Below are 20,600 nucleotides of genomic sequence, written 5' to 3'. Positions count from 1 at the left end.
TGACAAGTGGTGTAGGTCCGTGCTCGGAATCTGAATCTGCAAACCTGGGCCACCGAAGTGGAGTGTGCCAGACTTAACCACTACGCCATGGAGCCAGCCCCACTATTTGTTTTCTATGTGCCTTTTTTGTCCCTCATTTCTTGTATTTTTGTCTTCTTATGTGTTTAGTTGATTTTCTGTAGTGTAACATTTTAATTCCCTTATCATTTCTTTTTTGTGTGTAGTCTATACTATGGTGTGAAGTTGGAGTCCTCTGAAAATTTATATGTTGAAATCCTAAAGCCCAACGTGATAGTATTAGGAGGCGGGGCCTTTGGGAGGTGCCTAGGTCATGGAGAGTGGAGCCCTCATGAATGGGATTAATGTTCTTTTAAAATTAGAGACCCCACAGAGCTCTCTAGCCCCTTGTACCATGTGAGGATGCAACAACAAGTCTGCAACTTGGAAGAAGGTCCTCACCCAACCGTGCTGGCACCCTGTTCTCGGACTCGCAGCCTCCAGAACTATGAGAACTAGATTTCTGTTGTTTATAAGCTACCTAGTCTGTAGTATTTTCTTATAACAGCTTGAACTGACTAAGACATTTTATAAGTACTTTCTTTATGGTTACCATGGGGATTACATTTAACATCCTAAAGTTATAACACTCTAATTTGAAATTATATCAGTTTAACTTCAATAACACACAGAATCTCTGCTCCTTTATAGCCCCATCTCACCTCTTCCATAAGAGGTGAAAGTTATTGATGTCACAAAATTACATCTTTATACATTGTGTGTCCAAAAACATAGCTGATAGTTGTTGTTAAAAATGCATTAGTCCCTTAAATTGTGTAAAAAACAAAATGTGGAGTTACAAACAAAAGTTATAATAATACAGTTTTTAGACTAATAATTGTTTTTTTTAATGTCTTGGTCTCTAAAATCATGTAGAAAACAAAGGAGTTACAAATTGTTGTTCTAATGATAGTAGCTTTTATAGTTGCCCATGTATATACCTTTAGTGAAATCTTTATTTCTTCATACAGCTTTGACTTACTGTCCAGTGTCTTTCATTTCAATCTAGAGGACTCCTTTTAGCATTGCTTGCTGGGTAGGTCTAGTGGTAATGAACTTGCTCAGCTTTTGCTTATCTGGGACTGTCTTAATTTCTCCCTTACTTTTGAAGGACAGTTTTTCCAGTATAGGATTCTTGGTTGACATTTTTTTTCTTTTTGCACTTTGAATATATCAGCCCACTGCTTTCTGGCCTCCAAAGTTTCTGATAAGAAATCTGCTGATAATCTTATTGAGGATTCTCTCTCACTGCTTTCACAATTCTCTCTTTGTCTTTCAACAATTTGATTATAATGTGTCTCAGTGTAGGTCTCTTTGAATTTATCCTTCTTGGACTTAGTTAAGCCTTTGGATGTTTACATTCATGTCTTTCATCAAATTTGGGAAATTTTTGGCTATCGTTTCTTTAAATAATCTCTCTGCCCCTTTTTCTCTCTTCTCCTTCTGGGACTCCTGCAATGTGTGTGTTGGAGTGCTTGATGATGTCCCACAGGTCTCTTAGGCTTTGTTCATTTTTCTTCAATCTTTTTTCTTTCTTTTCCTCAGACTTGATAATTTCAGTTGCCCTATCTTTAACTTCACTGGTTCCTTCTTCTGTCTGCTCCAGTATTCCTTTGAATCCCTCTAGTAAATTTTTCAATTCAATTATTGTACTTTTCAGCTGTAGAATTTCTTTTTGGTTTCTTTTTAGGTCTCCTGTCTCTTTATTGATATTTCCATTTTGTTTATACGTTGTTTTCTTGACTTTATCCACATTTCCCTTTAGTTCTTTGAGCATCTTTAAGACAGTTGTTTTAAAGTCTTTGTCTAGTAGGTCTGCCATCTGATCTTTCTCTGGGACAGTTTCTATTCGTTTATTTCTTTCCTTTGAATGGGCCATACTTTCCTGTTTCTTTGTGATTTTTTTGTTGTTGTTGAAAGCTGGACATTTGAATCTAATAATGTGATATCTCTGAAAGTCAGATTCTCCTCCTTCCCCAGGGTTTGCTAGTTTTGGGTTTTTTTTGTTTTGCTTTGTTTTTTATAGTTGTAGGCTGTCTTCATGATGAGGATCAGCCTGAGGTATAAACTTAAGGTCTTCTCAGGTCTTTTCTGAGCTTGTGCCTTTCCGTGGGCATGTGTGGTGAGTTTCTAATTTCCCCTGTATATGCAGTTGCTTTTGAATATCCTAGTCTTTAATCTCTGACTCCCAAAAGGAGAAAGAGAGAAAAATGAAGCAGGGAGAAAGCTACTGGCTTTTTAAATCTCCTGCAAGTCACTTCAGCCAGAGGGGAGGGCATTCAGCAATGGGGGAGATGTGCAGCAGTGACTGTCCACCTCTATGTCTGCACCTCCATGATCAGAAGCAGCAATCAGCAGTAGGAACACAGATCCTTAATTTTTGGAGGACAAGGTCCTTATTGCCCACCATGGCTCCTGCAGGCTGTGTGCAAGCTGCTCCAGGATCACATGCATAGCTGCCTGCCATAGGGCTGAGAGGTGGGAGATCAGTAGCTGCTGCTGAGCTAAGAGCTGGAATTGACTGAAATTAACCACAATTTACTGTCCAAGCCTTCCTCTGAAAGTTGCAAGCCTTCAATAGCCTCCAGAGTTCCAATAGTTGTATCAGAGCGATTCTGCCAGTGCAATTGTTGTTTAGGTAGGGAGACAGATTCCTGGTACTTCCTACTGTGCAATCTTCCCCGAATCTCTCCCCCACTTCATTTTAAATTCTAGAACCATGTGGAGGCCGGCCTGGGGGTGTGGTGGTTAAGTTCGCGTGCTCCATTTCGGCAGCCTGGGGTTTGTGGGTTCAGATCCTGGGTGCGGACCTATGCACCGCTTATCAAGCCATGCTGTGGCAGGCATCCCATATAAAGTGGAGGAAGATGGGCACAAATGTTAGCCCCAGGCCAGTCTTCCTCAGCAAAAAGAGGAGGACTGGTAATAGATGTTAGCTCCGGGCTAATCTTCCTCACCAAAAAAGAAAAAAAAATTCTAGAAGCATTTGGATTTTATTTTTATGGATAATATGATGTAGAAATCCCTTTGAGTTTTTTTTCCTCATGGATAACCAAGCATCCCAGACCCAATGTTGAATAATCCACCCTTTCCCCATCAATTTCCAAATTGTACTGTCAGATATTATTCCTGAATATGTGTGGATCTGATTCTGGGCTTCTTATTCTGTTGCAGTGCTATTTGTCTGTCCCTGTGTCAATATCACACTGTTTTAATTGCTTTAGTTTCATAATGTCTTCATATATGGTAGAGCAGATTGTTCCATTGTGTTCTTATTTAGGGGTGTTTTGAACTATTCTTTATTCTTGGCTTTTTGCTCTTGTATAAAATTTTAGAATCAGATTGTCAAGTTCTTTGCAAAGTTCAGTTGGGATTTTTAAAATTAAAACTGCATCCAATGTGTAGATTAATTTGATAGAATCAAAATTTTTATTATACTGGGTATTCCTATCCTAGTACATGGTTCGCTTATTTAGGTTTTGTTTCTTGATGTCTTTCAGTAGTTTAAAAACTCCTTGAAGGGCCTGCCTATTGTTAGTTTTCTTATATTTTTTGTTGCTATCATTTTTCTCTATTATATTTTTTATTGGCTATTAATAGTATATAGAAATTCAATCAACTTTTACATATTTATCTTCTATTTAGCAATTTTGCTAAGCTCTCTTATTCTTTTTTTTTTTAATTTTATTTATTTATTTTTCCCCCAAAGCCCCAGTAGATAGTGGTATGTCATAGTTGCACATCCTTCTAGTTTGTATGTGGGATGCCGCCTCAGCATGGCCGGAGAAGCGGTGCATCGGTGCACACCTGGGATCTGAACCCAGGCCGCCAGCAGCCGAGCGCATGCACTTAACCGCTAAGCCACAGGGCCAGCCCATCTCTTGTTAATTCTAATAAATTGCCTTAGGATTTTGTACATAAAGAAACATATCCCGTATAATAATGGCTCCTGTATTTATTCCATTTTAATCTTTATCTTTTATGTCTTTTTCTTGTCTTAATCAGACTAAGACTGTTCCCCTTTATTCCTAAATAATAGTTTTTAAAAAATTATCACTGGATATTCAATTATAATGAAGGCTTTTTCTGTATTTATTGAAATAGTCATATGGTTTTTATTCTTTAATTTGTTAAAATGTTTAATTACATTAAAAGATCTTCCATGTTGAAGTGATCTTGCATTCCCAGAATAAACCCAGGCTAGGCCTACCGTACAACATTTCTTAATACATTGCTGGATTTGCTAATGTTTTAAAGATATTTACAAGCATGTTTACAACTAATTTTCCCTTTTTATACTTTCATTGTCTGACTTTGGTATCAAGGTTATAGTAACTTTATAAAATGAATGGAGGATATTTATTTTTTTTCTTTTATTTTCTATTCTCTGGAAGAGTTTATATAAGATTAGAATGATCCAGTTTGGGAAAACTAGTCAATTAAACCATTTGGATCTGCTGTTTTCTTTATAGTAAGACTTTGAACTATTGATTCAACTTCTATATAGGTTATAAAACAATTAAAACTTTCTATTTCTTCTTGAGTCAGTTTTAGTAATTTATATTTTTCTTGGAATCTGTCCATTTCATCAGCTTGGCATAAGGTTGTTCTTAATTTTCTACTTTATCTGCTCAATTTTGTTTGTGTCTTCCTTATTATATCTTCTTTTGTTTAATCTCTCCTTTTTTCTTTCTTTTATATTTACTTAATTTCTGTGCATCTCTATTATTTCCTTCTTGTCCTTTCTTTGCTTTCATTCTATATTCTCTTTTTAGCTTAAGAAGTTGGATACTGAGCTTGTTAGTTTTCAGCTTATCTTGTTTTACTAATATATGCATTTAGGGCTATAGGTTTTCTCTAAATATCAATTTTGCTGTATCCTATATATGTTGATATGTAGTAGATTCATTCTCATTCAGGTTTAAGTATTTTAAATGTCCACAATGATTTCTTCCTCTACCGAATAATCTTTAGTAAGTATGGATTAATTAATCCATAGTTTCTAAATTATGTTTTTGTTATTGATTTCATATTTAGTTTTATTTTACTCAGAGTATATGTTGTATAGCAGCACCGCTTTCTATGGTGATGGAAATGTTCTGTATCTGTACTGTCCAATATGGTAGCCGCTAGCCATGTGTGTCTTTTGAGCACTTGAATTATGGCTAGTGAGAATGAGGACCAAATACTTAATTTTATTTAATTTTAATTAAACAGCCACATGTGACTAGTGGCTACAATATTGAGTAGTTCATGTTCATAGAATACCCATGCTGTGACCTTTGTTGAAGGTTTCTTTATGTCCTAGTACATGTTTAATTTTTATAAATATTCCTTTTAAGCTTGAAAAGCATTTTCTATTTTCCAATTTTTGCTGCAGTGTGCTATATATGTTCATTAGCTCAAGCTTATTAAATGTACAGTTCATATCTTCCATCGTCTGATTTCTGACTGGTTAATCTACCAGATTAAAATTCTGAGATATATTTTAAAACATGACAGTGGATTTGTCAGTTTCCCTGTGATCTTCTGTCAAGCTTTGTTTATGGCCTTCAGAGCTGTGTTGTTGGTTACGTGCACACAAGTGTAGACTTGTTACATTTTCCTGATGAACTGAGCCTTTTACTTTTATGTAGTGAGTCTCTTTATCTGGAGAAATGCTTTTTGCCCCAAAGTCTATTTTGTCTGATATTAGTATGATGCTTCATATTTCTTATGCTGATTTAGTCTGTGGGCCTACTGAGCAGGAGTGACTAGAGTAGGAGGCTGATGATAACCACAAAATGAGTCATCTTGTCCGTCTGATTTTTGAGAGCCTCCTCTGCAGTGAATGCCCTTCGTGAGAATTCATATGGGACCAAATATACTTACACTCTGTGCCCATTCCTAAGGTCCAGGCACATAATTCTTCAAAGTACCTGACTATCTGGCCAAAATGTTAGCTACTGTCTGTGAATTGGCACAGTTCCCTACCTTTAGCATGTGCTGCAAGCCTCATGGGTGCTATCTGCTCCTGTGTCTATCTATTCTGTTAGAAGACAATAAAGGTTTTTCCTTCGCTCTCTCTCCCGAATGTCGTGAGTGCCTTTCATGGGCAAAATCTAAACCGGAACTCTGCTAAGAAGGGATTATACAAAGTGTAGTACTGTAGTTTGCACACTTCCAGTCTCTGCAGTCTAGAGAAGAGCTTAGAATGGTGGAGGTAGATCTGAGCATGACATAAATTCAGCAGAAAGAGTAATCACCCATTTTCCAAATAGCTGACTCAAAGATGATTAAAGGATCAGACAATTCCTTAGAAACCAAAAACTTCTAACTTGACTTTTTTCAGTGACTATAAATGCGTATGTTTGTTTATTTTCCTTAATGGGAATTACACTTTCCATCTGCTTTTTTCCTTAAAATATGAGAACATATTTTCTTATGATTAGGTATTTTTCTGTGACATGATTTCAAATGGCTCCATATTTTACATAGTATAGCTGTGACATAACTTATTTACAGTATCCTACAGTTAGGCATTTAGATTGTTTCCAATTTGTCACTATATAAATAATGCTGTAATGAACCTTTATGTAGATAAATACATATGCACAGTCCTGATAATTTCCTTAGGATAAATTCCTGGAAATGGAATTGTTTCATTAAAGGGTATGTATATTTTTTAGTGTTTTTCAATGTTTCCAACTCTCAGTATATATATTTTTTAATCTTTGCAAGTTGTAATAGCCAAAAATCCTTTTAATTAGCATTTCTTTAATTACTAGTAAGACTGAACTTTTCCCCCATGTCTACTAACCATTAGTATTGCTTTTTTTTATTGGTTACTTATCTTTCTATTGATGTCTTTTCATATATATATGAATATATATATATATTTATTTATGTTTGTGTGTATACACACATAGTGCCTTAATCGTGATGGTGTTGTTCTTCTAGAGGCATCCATTGAATAGTTTATGGAATGCTCTTGTATTCAATATAAATAAACAGCCTGTTAAATGATATGCTTACTACTCCCAAGGCTCTGAAGTTGCAGGACCTGCATTATTCCTTCTACCCTCTTCCTCAAGGGTTTTGTTAACTGTAGAACGATTTGAGTCTGTGTGGTAGTGTTTTGAGGCCTATTATGTGTAACCATCTCATTGTAACTCATCTCTCTGCTCTTGCTCAAACATTCTTAAGGTTCATTTTCATGAATTAATATTTTGTTTTTGTTTCCTCAACTCCATTTGTCCCTTTCTGTTTAAAGTCCAGTTTGCTGTTATTTTGGAAATCAGTCTCAGTTTTTTGCTCATTCAGATAAATGTTTTCTCTGTCATTCTTCAAGTTCTACTGTTAGAAAGAGACATAATAGTTTAAGAAAAAATAATATTTCCTTTTAATTTCAGTTGCTGAGAGACAGTTTCTTAGGTGCTATGTCTTTTCTCTGTAATGGCTCCAGTGTACTCAGAGTTCGTCATCTTGTGGGGTTTAATGTTTTGCTGGAAAGATAAAGTATAGGTTTTATACAAACTTCACAATTAAGAAAATTAGAAATACCTGCCCACAGCATTTCCAGTATATTAAATTGATTCTTCTCCACATTTTAAATGTTTGAAGATTCCCTTTTGGCATATATCTAAATTCAGTAGCTGAGTGCAGCTTCCAGTGACTTAGAACACCACATAGAATGGAAGAGGCCGCAAAGCCTCCTTAACTGAATACGAGCTTGAGTATATAAAAAGGCGAAATGATATACATTTTTTGGTTCTCTCCTTGTGAGCCAGACGTTTGTATCATCCATAGTAAAATGCTAATTCCGCTCTGGTTTGCTTCTGACCTGTTTCCTGCCTCTTCCTCTTTTTAAAGATTTGCATAGTGCTCAGGGAATTGAAACTAAGTTTAGTTTAGCAAAACATAGTTAAGAAGGTAGAAATCTGGTGCTAAAGAAACTTGGCATGCATTCCAAAGGATTTTTGGATTCTTTTATAACAAGGATAGTATTTATTGCTTGGATAGAATATAGTTATGAATAATGAATCAGGCATATAACATTTGTTCTTAATAGCATTCCACTACTTTTTCAGAGTTATTTTCTATTAAATTCATGTAAATATTTATTGAGTACCTACCGTGTGAGCTTTTAAGTTTTCAAGAAATATAAACGTAAGTAACAAAATCTCTGCTCTCCAGATATTTTTAGCCTGTGTTTTCAATTTTGACCTTTTTTTTTTTACAGAAACTGAAGTTTTTCTAAGCAGTTTTTTTAAGAGCTTTATTGAGATATAATTCATATACCATACAATTCACCCATTTAAAGTGTACAATTCAATGGCTTTTTGTGTATTCAGAATGTGCATTCCTTACCACAATTTTAGAACATTTCATTAGCCCCAAAAAGAAAACTTGTGCCTCTTAGCCATCACCCCCTAATCCTCTCCCACTCCCCAGTCCTAGGCAACCACTACTCTACTTTTTGTCTCTATAGATTTGCCTATTTCATATAAATGGAGTCATATAGTATGTGGTCCTTTGTGACTGGCTTCTTTCATTTAACATTGTGTTTTCAAGGTTCATCCATGTTGTAGCAGGGTTCTGCATTTCTTTTTATTGATAAATAATATTTCATTGTATGGTGTACCACATTTTGTTTATCTATTTATCAGTTGATAGATATCTGGGTTGTAGCTTATCTAAATAGTTTTATATGTAAATATTGATAACCATAAATGTATGTATAGATTGATAGTAATGACAGGTTTCAGATAGGAAGCCTTTCTTAACTTTAGATGAGATACAAACTAATAACTATAAATTTATAAGTATTCCACAGATTCATTCTATTCTATCATTTATTATACTATTTAATAACAAATTATTTCTGTGGTTTTACAAGTTTCCTTACCAAAAAGGAATATTTAATATGGTATTTTGCCTACATTGTAATGAGACTTCTTCCCCTAGACCATCTCATCGTTTTATAGTCATGACTCAGATACTTGTTATTTTACAGCATACTTATGTCACACTTTATATATAATCTCCCTCCTCTTCATTAAGACCATATGTAACTCAGGCCTTAAACACATAAACTAAAAGTTCAAAGTTATCTATCTCATCCACACCTGTATACAAAGGCAGAGTATGTAATCATATACAAACACCCACTGAAGTCTTTCCTCCTCCTGTCACCCCTGATATCCACTCTGTCCCAATCCTTTCAGATCTGTATGTGTGTTCCTCTGCCTGATCTGGCCCCTCATAACCTTCCCTACCTGCTCCATCCATACTGTTCTCCTTGGTGTTCCTCAAACATGCCATATATACTCTCCTTCACACTTTTTCCCCAATGATAGCATACTATACACACTGTTTTATACCTTGAGTTATTTTTCGTAATATGTTTTGGCAGTTGTTCCAAATGAGCTTCCCTATTCTTTACAACTATTTTATCTTTCATAGATTGATGAACCATAGTTTATTAATCTGTCCCTGTTGATGGGCATTTACATTGCTTCTGGCATTTTGCATGTGTGTGAGAGTATCTGCAGGATGAATTATTTGAGATAGCATTGCTGGGTCAGGAAGTATGTGCATTTGTATTTTTGGTAATTATTTGTCAAATTGCTGCCCAAAGAAGCTTTATCAATTTTAACTCCCACCTGCAGTGACTGAGGGTACAGATTCATATCCCAACCAATGAAAGGAATCATCACACTTATGATCTTTGTAAATTTCATATATAAACAAGGTATCAGTATATTTTTTCATTTTTTATTTGCATGAGAATGAATATCTTTTCATATATGTGGAACCATTTGATACTGTGTTTTTTGTCAATTGCTTGTTTGTATCCTTTGCCCACTTTTCCTATTTCACATTTAGGTCTAAGATTTATTTGGAATCAGTTTTTGTTTATGGTGAGAGCTGGGGGTGAAGGTTCATGTTTTTCCCCATATGAATAGCCAATTGACTTAGCATCATTTATCGAAAAGATCATCCTTTCTTCATTTATTGCAGTGGCACCTTTGTTGTAAGTCAGATGATTGGTGGGTCTGTTTCTGAAATCTCTAGTCTTTGTCTACTTGTCTATGCTTGTGACAATTATCACCTGTCTTAATTACTGTAGATTTTAAATATCTATTGGTGTCTCTTAGTGTAAATCCTCCAACTCTGTTCTTCAAGATTGTCTTTATTATTCTTGGCTCTTTGCCTTTCCATGTGAGCTTGTTCATCTGTATAAAGAGCATTATTACAAGATAGAAATAAACTTGTTAATTTATATAAGAAAGATTGCTGACGGGCCGGCTCCGTGGCTTAGCGGTTAAGTGTGCACGCTCCGCTACTGGCGGCCCGGGTTCGGATCCCGGGCGCGCACCGAGGCACCGCTTCTCTGGCCATGCTGAGGCCACGTCCCACATACAGCAGCTAGAAGGATGTGCAACTATGACATACAACTATCTAGCTTTGGGGAAAAAAATTAAAAAGGAGGAGGATTGACAATAGATGTTAGCTCAGAGTCGTTCTTCCTCAGCAAAAAGATGAAGATTAGCATGGATGTTAGCTCAGGGCTGATCTTCCTCACAAAAGAAAGAAAGAAAGAGAGAGAGAAAGAGAGAGAAAGAAACTGTTTAAAAAAAAAAAAAGAAAGAAAGATTGCTGAGAATTTGATTGGTATTATAACCAATCTATGGATCAATGGAAAGTATTGACAAATCTATATAGTCTTCTAATCTGAGAACATGAATATACTTCTTTCAGTAGTGTTTTGTGTTTTTCTGTAGAGGTCTTAAATATTGTTCCTTAGATTTCAGTGGTATTGGAGCCAAAAAGTGGAAACAACCCAAATGCCTGTCAACTGATGAACAGATAAACAAAATATGATATATCCTTAAAATGGAATATTATTTGGCCATATGAGGAATGAAGTACTGATACATACTACAACATGGATGAACCTTGAAAACATTATGCTAAGTGAAAGAAGACAGTCACAAAAGACCACACGTTGTATGATTCCATTTATATGAAATGTCCAGAATAGGCAAACCTCTAGTAAACTAGTGGTTGCCTAGGGCTAGAGGTGGGTAAGGGAGAAGAGGGATGACTGCTAAAGGGTATGGATATTTTTGGGGGTGATCAAAATGTTATAAAATTAATCATGGTGATTAATTGCAAAGAGTTTGTTGCACAACTCTGTGAATATACTAAAATACATCAAATGGTTTTTTGACTTTAAATGGGTGAATTATATCCCAATTAAACTATTACCAAAAAATCAGTTGACTGAGAAAAAATCAATTGACTATATATTTGTGATTGTTTTTTTAAATTTCAGTTTGTAATTGTTTGTTGCAAGAATACAAAAATAAAATTTACTTTAAAAATCAACCTCATATCCAGAAACTTTGCTAAATTCACTCATGAATAGTTATCTGTGTATTCTTTTGGATTTTCTACGTACGCAATCATGTCATCTGTGGATAATGATATTTGCTTTCTTGTTCTCCAGTAGTTTTACTTTTTATTTTTCTTGCCTTATTACCCTTGCTAAGACTTCCAGTATAATACTGATTATAAGTAGTGATAGTTGACATCCATGTCAGATTCCTGATTTCAGGGAAAAATTTCAGCATTTCAACAATAAGTATAAGATTAGCTATATTTATAGATACCGTTTATCAAATTAAGGAATTTTCCCTTTATTCCTAATTTGCTGAGAGTTTTTTTAATCAGAAATGAGTTTTGCATTTTCATACCTGCTTTTATGCATCTACTGAAATTATCATATGGTTTTCTCTTTTATTTAACATAGTCAATTACATTAATTGACTTTTGAATGTTAAACTAACCTTGAATTCCTATAATAAACACTGCGTAGTTGTGATATAGTATATTTTTTATCATCTCTGGATTTTGTTTAGAACTTTTGAGTTTATCTTCCATGAGAGACACTGGCCTAGAATTTTCCCTTTTTTTTTTTTGCTGAGGAAGATTCGCCCTGAGCTAACATCTGTTGCCAATCCTCCTCTTTTTGCTTGAGGAAGATCGCCCTGAGCTAACATCTGTTGCGAAGCTTCCCCTATTTTGTATTTGGGTCACCACCACAGCCTGGCCACCGACCAGTGGTGTAGGTCTGCGCCTAGGATCCAAACCTGGGCTACTGAAGTGGAGTGCACCGAACTTAACTGCTAGGCCACTGGGGCTGGCCCTATAATTTTCCTTTTTTAAGTGTCCTTGTCAGTTTTTGGCATCAGAGTTATTCTGATATCATAAAATAAGTTGAGACGGGTCCCTCATTTTCTGTTCTCTAGAGGAGTTTGTGTAAGATGGCTATTATTTTTTTCTCTAAATATTTGGAAGAATTCACCAGGGAAGGCAACTGAACCTGGAAGTGCTTTTGTGTTTGTTTTTTCCATAAACGCTTTAAAGTATGAATTTAACTTATTTTACAGATATAAGATTATTTGTATTTTCTATTTATTCTTGTGTGTTTTTTTATAAATGGTGTTTTTCTTTGAGTTTGTCCATTTCATCAGTTATAAAATTTATTGGCATAAAATTATTCATAATACCCTTATATTATCTTTTAAATATCTGTGGGATCTACAGTGATATCCCTTTTTCATATCTAATATTGGTAATATGTGTTTTTTTCTCTTTCATTTTCTTTGATTAATCTTAGATTATTAAATTAACCTTGTTGGTCTTCTCTATTTCTAGTTCATTGATTTCTGATGTTATCTTTATTATTTCCTACCTTTTCCTTTCTTTGCATTTAATTTGCTATTCTTTTTCTCACTTCTTAAAATGGATATTAGATTATGGTTTTTCAAATGTCTTTTCTAATAATTGCATTTCAAGGTGTAAATTTCCTCTAAGCAAGTTTCTGATATGTCATATTTTCACTATTTCTGTATAAATAAGATACTATAGTCTAACATATTGATTCTGATATTTATATGAAAAGGGTCAAAATAGCCACAACCAATAATAATTAGAAGATAAGAGGGGCTTGCCCTGCTATATATAATGACTTTTCATAAAGCTATTTTGATTAAGATCGTGTAGTATTGCTGCATCAATTTGTAGATAGATGACTGGATTAGAACATTCATTAGATCATTTAGTTTACAACATTTTCTAATTTCCATTCTGATTTCTTTTTTTATCCATAGGTTATTAAGAAATTTACTACTTAATTTACAAACACTTAGGTATTTTCTAAATATCTTCCTGTTATTGATTTCTAGTTTAATTTCTGTATTGTCAGGGAACATATTTTACATTATTTTAATACTTTGAAGTTTGCTGAGATCTAATTTATGAACCAGTACATGGTCTCTTTGGTAAATGTCCCATATAAACTTTAAAAGAATGTGTGGTTCTGCAATTATTAGATGTCAGATCAGTCAGGTTGGCTAATGATACTGTTCAAATCTATATCTTTATGACTTTTTGTCTGAAATTTTAGGAAATGGAGAAAAATTCGTAGAAAGATATAATGTGCTAAAAGTTTCTCAAGAAGAAATACAAAACTTTATTAGTACTAATGTAACTATAGCCTCATAAGAATTAATGAAATTGAGGTAGCAGTTAAAAATAATGTCACAGAGAAAACACCAGGCGCAGAGTTTTACAGGCAAGTTCTATCAAAATTTCGAATAACTATTCACTCTAATCTTTTATTACAAACTCTTTCTGAAGGTAGAAAAGGAAGAATTTGCTAATTCATTTTATAAAGCAATGTAACCTTGCTAATAAAACCAGCCAAAGACAAAAGGAGAAAGGAAAATCACAGACTCAACTCATTTATGAGTGTAGATGCACAATTCCTAAACAAAATTTTAGCAAACTGAATCCAAGAGTATATAAATAAGATACTGTACCCTGAAAATATTAGGTTCACACAAAAATGCAAAGATGTATTACTCACTACATTAACAGATTAGAGGTGAAAAACCATATGATCATCTCAGCAGAAGCAGAAAAGACATTTGATAAAACTTGTTTTCTATTTATGATTTTTAAAAGCTCTCATAAACTAAAAGTAGAGGAGAACTTCCTTAATCTGATAGGATAAAGTGTATCTACCAAACCAAACCAAACTATAAAAAATATGCTGTCAAATATTGGAAACACTCCCATCAGGAAGTTATTCCCACTAAAATCAGAAGTTATGTCCACTATTACTTCCATTCAACGTTGCATTGAATGTCCAATAATACAAGAAAAAGAAAAGAAATACATAAGGATTAAAAAGGTGGAAATAAAACTGTCATTATTTGTAAAAATTATTTCTATTTCTGCATTAAAGAATATCTACACAAAGTTTATAGGAAATAATATTTTAACAAATGTTTCAATATGAGATTAATATATTAAAGTCAATTACATTTCTTTATCCAAGCAACAACTATAAAACATAATTAAAACAACAACAAAGAAACCAGTTATAGTTAGTAACAAAAACTAAGGTACTAGCAATAAATGTAACAAACCTCCTCTCCCCACCACCCCAAATTATAAAAACTTTATTGAAGGGGATTAAAGACCAGATATAGATGGAGAGATATCTTATGTCTATGAATTGGAAGACCATACTATAACAGTATTGATTCCTTCCAAATTGATCTTTAAATATTTAATGTAACTTCAAAAAATTCAACTAACATATTGATTCTAATATTTATATGGAAAGGCTCAAAATAGCCAAGACCAATAATAATGAGAATAAGAGAATCTGGCCATACTGTATATAATAACTTTTTATAAAGCTGTTTTGATTAAGATAGTATACTATTGGTGCTGGTATAGACAAATTTGTGAATGGATTAGAACTGAGAGCTCAGAAACAAAGTCATTATATATATCATGTGTATATATATAAAACATGAATATATATATATAAAATATATGTGACTATGTATATGTGTATAAGAGCCAGCCCTGGTGATCTAGTGGTTAAGATTTGGAGTTCTTACCATGCAGCCCGGGTTCGTTTCCACACCACACCACCCGTCTGTGGGTTGTCATACTATGGTGGCTGCGTGTTGCAGTGACGCTGAAAGCTTTGCCACTGGGATTTCAGATATCAGCAGGGTCACCCATGGTGGACAGGTTTCAGCAGAGCTTCCAGACTTTTTTGACAGACTAGGAAGAAGGACCTGGCCACCCACTTCTGCAAAAATTGGCAATGAAAATGCTATGAACAGCAGCAGAGCATTGTCTCATAGAGTGCCGGAAGGTGAGAGGATGGCACAAAAAAGTCCGAGCTAAGGACTTTTTTGTCTGCTGTCCACAGCGTCACTAACGACAACAAATGTGTATATACTTGTGTGTATAACTCTTATTTATGACAAAGATCACATGGCAGACCACTTGGAAGAAGGGGCTTTGATAAATAGAAATTTTGTTACTTATACAGAAAAAGTCAAATTGGATTTCTATCTCACGTCTTGTACAAATAGCTCCTGCTGATGGATTAAGAACTTAAACAGTAAAAGCAAAACTTAAAAACCAGAAGAATATATGTGAATGTCTTTCACATTTAATGTAAGGAATAATTTCTTAAACATGACATACAAAATGCTAATCATAAAATAAATCATAGGATCTATTACATTAAAATTAAGAGTTACTGTTCATCAATAATAGCTTAAGGAAAATGAAAAAGCAAGCTCTAAACCAGAAGATTTTTGCCATACACATAACTAACAAAGGACTAGCATTCAAAATATACAAAGAAGACTATAAATCAGGAAGAAAAAGACAACCTAATAGAAAAATAAGCAGAAGGCAGTGCCCACCTCATTAGCATTTAGAGAAATGTGTATCAAGACCCCAGTGAGAGACCATTTTATACCTATGCAATTGACAAAAATTAAGTCAGACAAAACCAAGTGTTGGAAAGGATACAGATCAATAGGACGTCTAATAAATTGCTGCAAGTGGATAAGGAGTGAAAAATTGATATAGCCACTTAGAAAAAAATTTTTGCATCATGTTGTAAAGTTGAATATTTGAAAAAATTACAACCCAGGAATTCTCTTCGGAGTACCTCTTCCATATATGTAGTTTGCTACAATTTTAAAGAATTATTTCAGTCTGTAGAAAGTTGTGATCTAGTTTTCAGCTCCAGTGATGTTTTTCTATCTAAATATTATGTCTAGCCAGGGTCCCTGATTCGCCTCAGTTGTGTACTCAGATCATAACTACACCAGAGGCAGGAGCTTCATCAAAGAAAATGTATGCTTGTCATCCTCAAAAAGGCCTCTGTTGAGGCTGAAATTAGGTGGGCAGGCAGTACTGGTATCAAATATGAATAGTAGTAACAAATAGTAGCAATATTAATAGTAGTCACCATCATTTAGCACACACCATCAAGCTCTTTGGTCTTCGTTTAATGACATTACTTCATTTCATTGTCACAAAGCCTCTCTGATGTGGGCACCATTTTTAATCTCCTTTTTCCACAACTTCATAAACAAATATTTAAGTTGTGAAATGGGATTTAAACAAAGACTCTGACTCCAGCATCTGGAATATAGTAATATAGAAGCTATTATCTTTTGGATATAAAATCAATTTTTCTTAACTTTGCAGAGAGAACAACTCTGATTCATGACCATAAGCAATGGTTCTGTGTCTCCAGATGCTTTGTGCTATTATTCAGAAAGTATTGATGTATGTCTGTCTCCATTAATGAAAAACTAAAATTATATGTTAGATTTGCAATATTTCAATAGCACTACCTTATAGATGAACAGCAATATATTTATAGGTATAGTATGTGATCTGAAGACTCATTTAAAATTATGCCAAGAGATATGATTGCCTTGTTTTTCTCTTGTTATAAGACTTCTTATCAAATAGACATAATGAAGAATGTCTGTTTAAATATATTTTCAAAAATTTAGATGAAAGGTTATTTAAGAGGCCAGTTTGTCTTAAAGTTAATGTTATTAAGGGTTGGTTTAAGGCTAGGTCATATATCTGATCCGAGGAATTAATTGGTATGTGTTTTGACTTTCTGTTCTTTTGATACAAAGCAGATGAGCTCATTTATGTGGTGTTCATGAGTTGATTTCCACTAAAGAAGCAGAATATTATAGCAGAAAGGTCTGAGATGAAAGTTTAGGTACCTGGGATCTAATCCCTAATTGACAGTTACTATGTGAACTTGGATATATCACTTCCTAGTGAGTGGGTTCTTGGGAAAGTTACTTAATCCAATTCTTAATTTCTCATGTGTCAAAAATACAGATAATAATAAATACCTTGCTGTAATATTAAAAGAAATAAACAATTAACACAAGAAAACATCCATGGTAGATTGCCTGATATAGAAATTACATTTCCTTTTCTTGGGCAAGGTCAGTTACGTCTTTGGCTTTAGTTTTCTAAGTCTGTAATAATACCAATAGCATTTACCATGTACCAGCCACTGTTCTGTGTGTGTTACATGCATATGTTAACTCACCACAACCTTATGAGGCAGACACAGAGTGGTTAAACAGCTTGCCTCAGGAAACTCAGCTGAAAGATGGGCAAGCCTGGATTCAAACCTCGGCAGTCGGGTTCCAGAGCCTGTTTTTCAACCCTACATTGTACTGCCTTTCTAAAGGAAGGGGTTATAGGCTGTATCAGTCATTTATTGACTGTTAGGCTGCCTGATAAACACTTGCAGAACCTCAGGGGCGTAGAACAATAAGCATTTATTGATCACGTGTTGAAATCATTGTTAGACAACTCTGTGGATCTCGGCTGGGCTCCCTCATGTGGCTGGGGGTCGGCTTGCTGTGGGGCTTGGCTGCAACTGGGCAGTTTGCCTCCTGCAGCAGGCTAGTCTGGGAAGATCCTCGTGGTGAATGGCACAGGCAAAAGAGCAAAATGGAGACGCACAAGTGCTTTTCAAGCCTGTGCTGTGTCATGTCTGCTAAAGCAAATCACATGGCTGACCCCGGAGTCAAAGTGGGAGGACATTACAAAGTTCTGTTACAAAGGTAGTGGACGTGAGAATGTGTCACTGACGCATTAGAGTTGTTTTGTAATATACCACAAATGCCAAGAGCTTGGGCTCTAAAGTCCTTGTGTGTTAGGGATGGGTTCTAAAAGTTGACCTCTGTCAAAAATAGCGTTTCTGGGGCCGCTGGGTGATGTAGCGGTTACGTGCACGTGCTCCACTTCGGCGGCCCGGGGGTTCGCAGGTTCGGATCCCAGGCACGCACTGATGCACCGCTTGTCAAGCCATGCGGTGGCGGCGTCCCATATAAAGTGGAGGAAGATGGGCACGGATGTTACCCCAGGGCCAATCTTCCTCAGCAAAAAAGAGGAACATTGGCATAGGATGTTAGCTCAGGGCTGATCTTCCTCACACACACTTACACACACACACACACACACACACACACACACACAGCATTTCTGACAATTAAATAGAAAACTGGGAAAACACACACACGTGTGCACACTCATACACACACAAATTTATAGAAAATAGTCAGAAACTTCTTCTGGGAACACTCAGTTCTGCCTGTGATCCCCAGGTAGATGGCGGTGATGACCACCTAGCTAACCTTTATGAGCTCACAATGTGCCAAGCTGTTCGCAGCACTTTACGTGCAGTGACTCCCTTCATTTCTACAACACCCCTAGTAAAGAGGTACTATTAGTAGTTTCCATTTGACAGGTGAAGAAACTGGGAGGTTTAATAATTTCCCAGGGTCATGCAGCTTTTTTTGTAAGATCTCTACACAAAGTAACTTTTAAAAGTTTCTTATTTTTTTTACTGAATTAATGTCCAGACCTTTCTTGCCATGGATTTGAAGGTCCTTTGTAATCTGGACCTACCCAGTTTGATCATCTGTAACCTCCATTGCTACAAGGTATAATTTTAGACAATTAAGAGTCTAGGATTTTGTAGATGGGATGCATGTATTGGAGGGAACTGAACAAGGTGCTTTAGAGATTTATTTCAATTTCGAGAATATAGTCACGTGTCACTTAACGACAGGGATAGGTTCTGAGAAATGCGTCGTTAGGTGATTTCATCATTGTGTGAACATCACAGAGCGTACTTACGCAGGCTAGTGGTACAGCCTACTACACACCTAGGCTCTGTGGTACTAATCTTATGGGACCACTGTTGTATATGCAGTCGTCGGTGACTGAAATGTCATTATGCAGTGCATGACTGTATGTGATTTTGAGTCCCTCTAGGTATTTCCTCCTATATATGTTCAGCTTTAGAAAGTGTTTCAAGGATCCTTCATGTGAGTAACTAAACTTATTTCTAGGGCTTGAAGAAAGTGTTAACTAAGGCCGTTTTCTTCCTCTGCTCCAAAAGCAGAGTCCTTTGCTTTGCTTTGCTTTTCCTTCTTGTTCAGCAGACAGAGATCTCTGCACTACTTAGAGCTTTCTTAAAACAAAGTTCTGTTTGATTTGGTCACATGATCAGAAAGACTAGATGTAAGTCTTTCTGAAATGTGTGAATGACATTAACATATGTCTTTAAAGTGAGCATTTCTGATTCCACTGTGCTCCTGTTTCAGATGTTTGAGAGTTGAGAGGTACATATGCATTTCTTGGCATTTTGAGGTGATTAGCTGAACAAATGGCTGTTTTATTCAATAGGTGGGTTTTCAGAAAAGACATATGAATGGAGCTCAGAAGAGGAGGAGCCGGTGAAAAAGGCAGGACCAGTCCAAGTCCTCGTTGTCAAAGATGACCATTCCTTTGAGTTAGATGAAAGCGCGCTAAACCGGATCCTTCTCTCGGAGGCAGTCAGGGACAAGGAGGTCGTTGCTGTATCTGTTGCTGGAGCATTTAGAAAAGGAAAGTCGTTCCTGATGGACTTCATGTTGAGATACATGTACAACCAGGTATGTAAGAGGTGCTTGAAAAAGTTTTCTTGTTTCTATGCTTCTGTTACTTGTGTTTTTATCTAGTAGTGTCCAATATTTCCATTTCCATTATTATGTACCCTAAATATGAGCTAGTTAAAAAATGCTGTGGTGTAACCATTCCAACTTTGGTGCTTTGGGCACCAAACTACATAGGCCACTTTTGTCTGAAGCCACTTTTGCCCTAAATCCTATCGAGTACATCTTGCCATTATCTCAGAAAGTACTCTCTGAGTTCTCATTTGAGACAACAGTGTGGCACAGAAATGAGACTTTCAGAGACCTAGGATAAACCAAAAGCAGGAGGATCAATAGGAGATTAGAGCTGGGGAGGAGAAGATTGGGAATGGAGAGCATACCAGTATTTTTTCCTACCCTTCTACCCATAGCAATTCTGATGCAAATATGGATACTGAGGCAGAATAGACACACTACCTGAAGAAACTTTGTATTATGTATTTGTATTATGTATTTAAACCATAATTATCAATTTTGGATTGATTTTTTTATAGTTTGGGTATTTTTGAACAATTTTGTAATGTTAACTAACATCTTCTATCTCTAGCCTCAGTTCAAACAAATCAAGAATAGAACCACCAAAATTCTTCAGGTTTTGAAAGCAAACAAAACTCTTACCATTCTCTACTTCTAGCACAC

At 35.4% G+C, this 20,600-nt stretch overlaps 1 protein-coding gene across 1 annotated transcript in view; it reads left to right on the top strand.

The window, feature by feature from the left end:
* Positions 1-20,600, top strand: part of ATL1 (atlastin GTPase 1) — a 66,270-nt gene that overhangs the window by 7,341 nt on the left and 38,329 nt on the right. The window contains exon 2 of the mRNA XM_058540599.1: positions 19,675-19,922. Within this exon, the coding sequence (XP_058396582.1) occupies positions 19,675-19,922 (248 nt within the window). The remainder of the gene's footprint in view (positions 1-19,674; positions 19,923-20,600) is intronic.

This window comes from Diceros bicornis, chromosome 5 (assembly GCF_020826845.1).
Source record: "Diceros bicornis minor isolate mBicDic1 chromosome 5, mDicBic1.mat.cur, whole genome shotgun sequence".
NCBI lineage: Eukaryota > Metazoa > Chordata > Mammalia > Perissodactyla > Rhinocerotidae > Diceros > Diceros bicornis.
The sequence above is the reverse complement of the archived record's forward strand: the minus strand, read 5'-3'. Positions and strand labels throughout refer to the sequence as shown.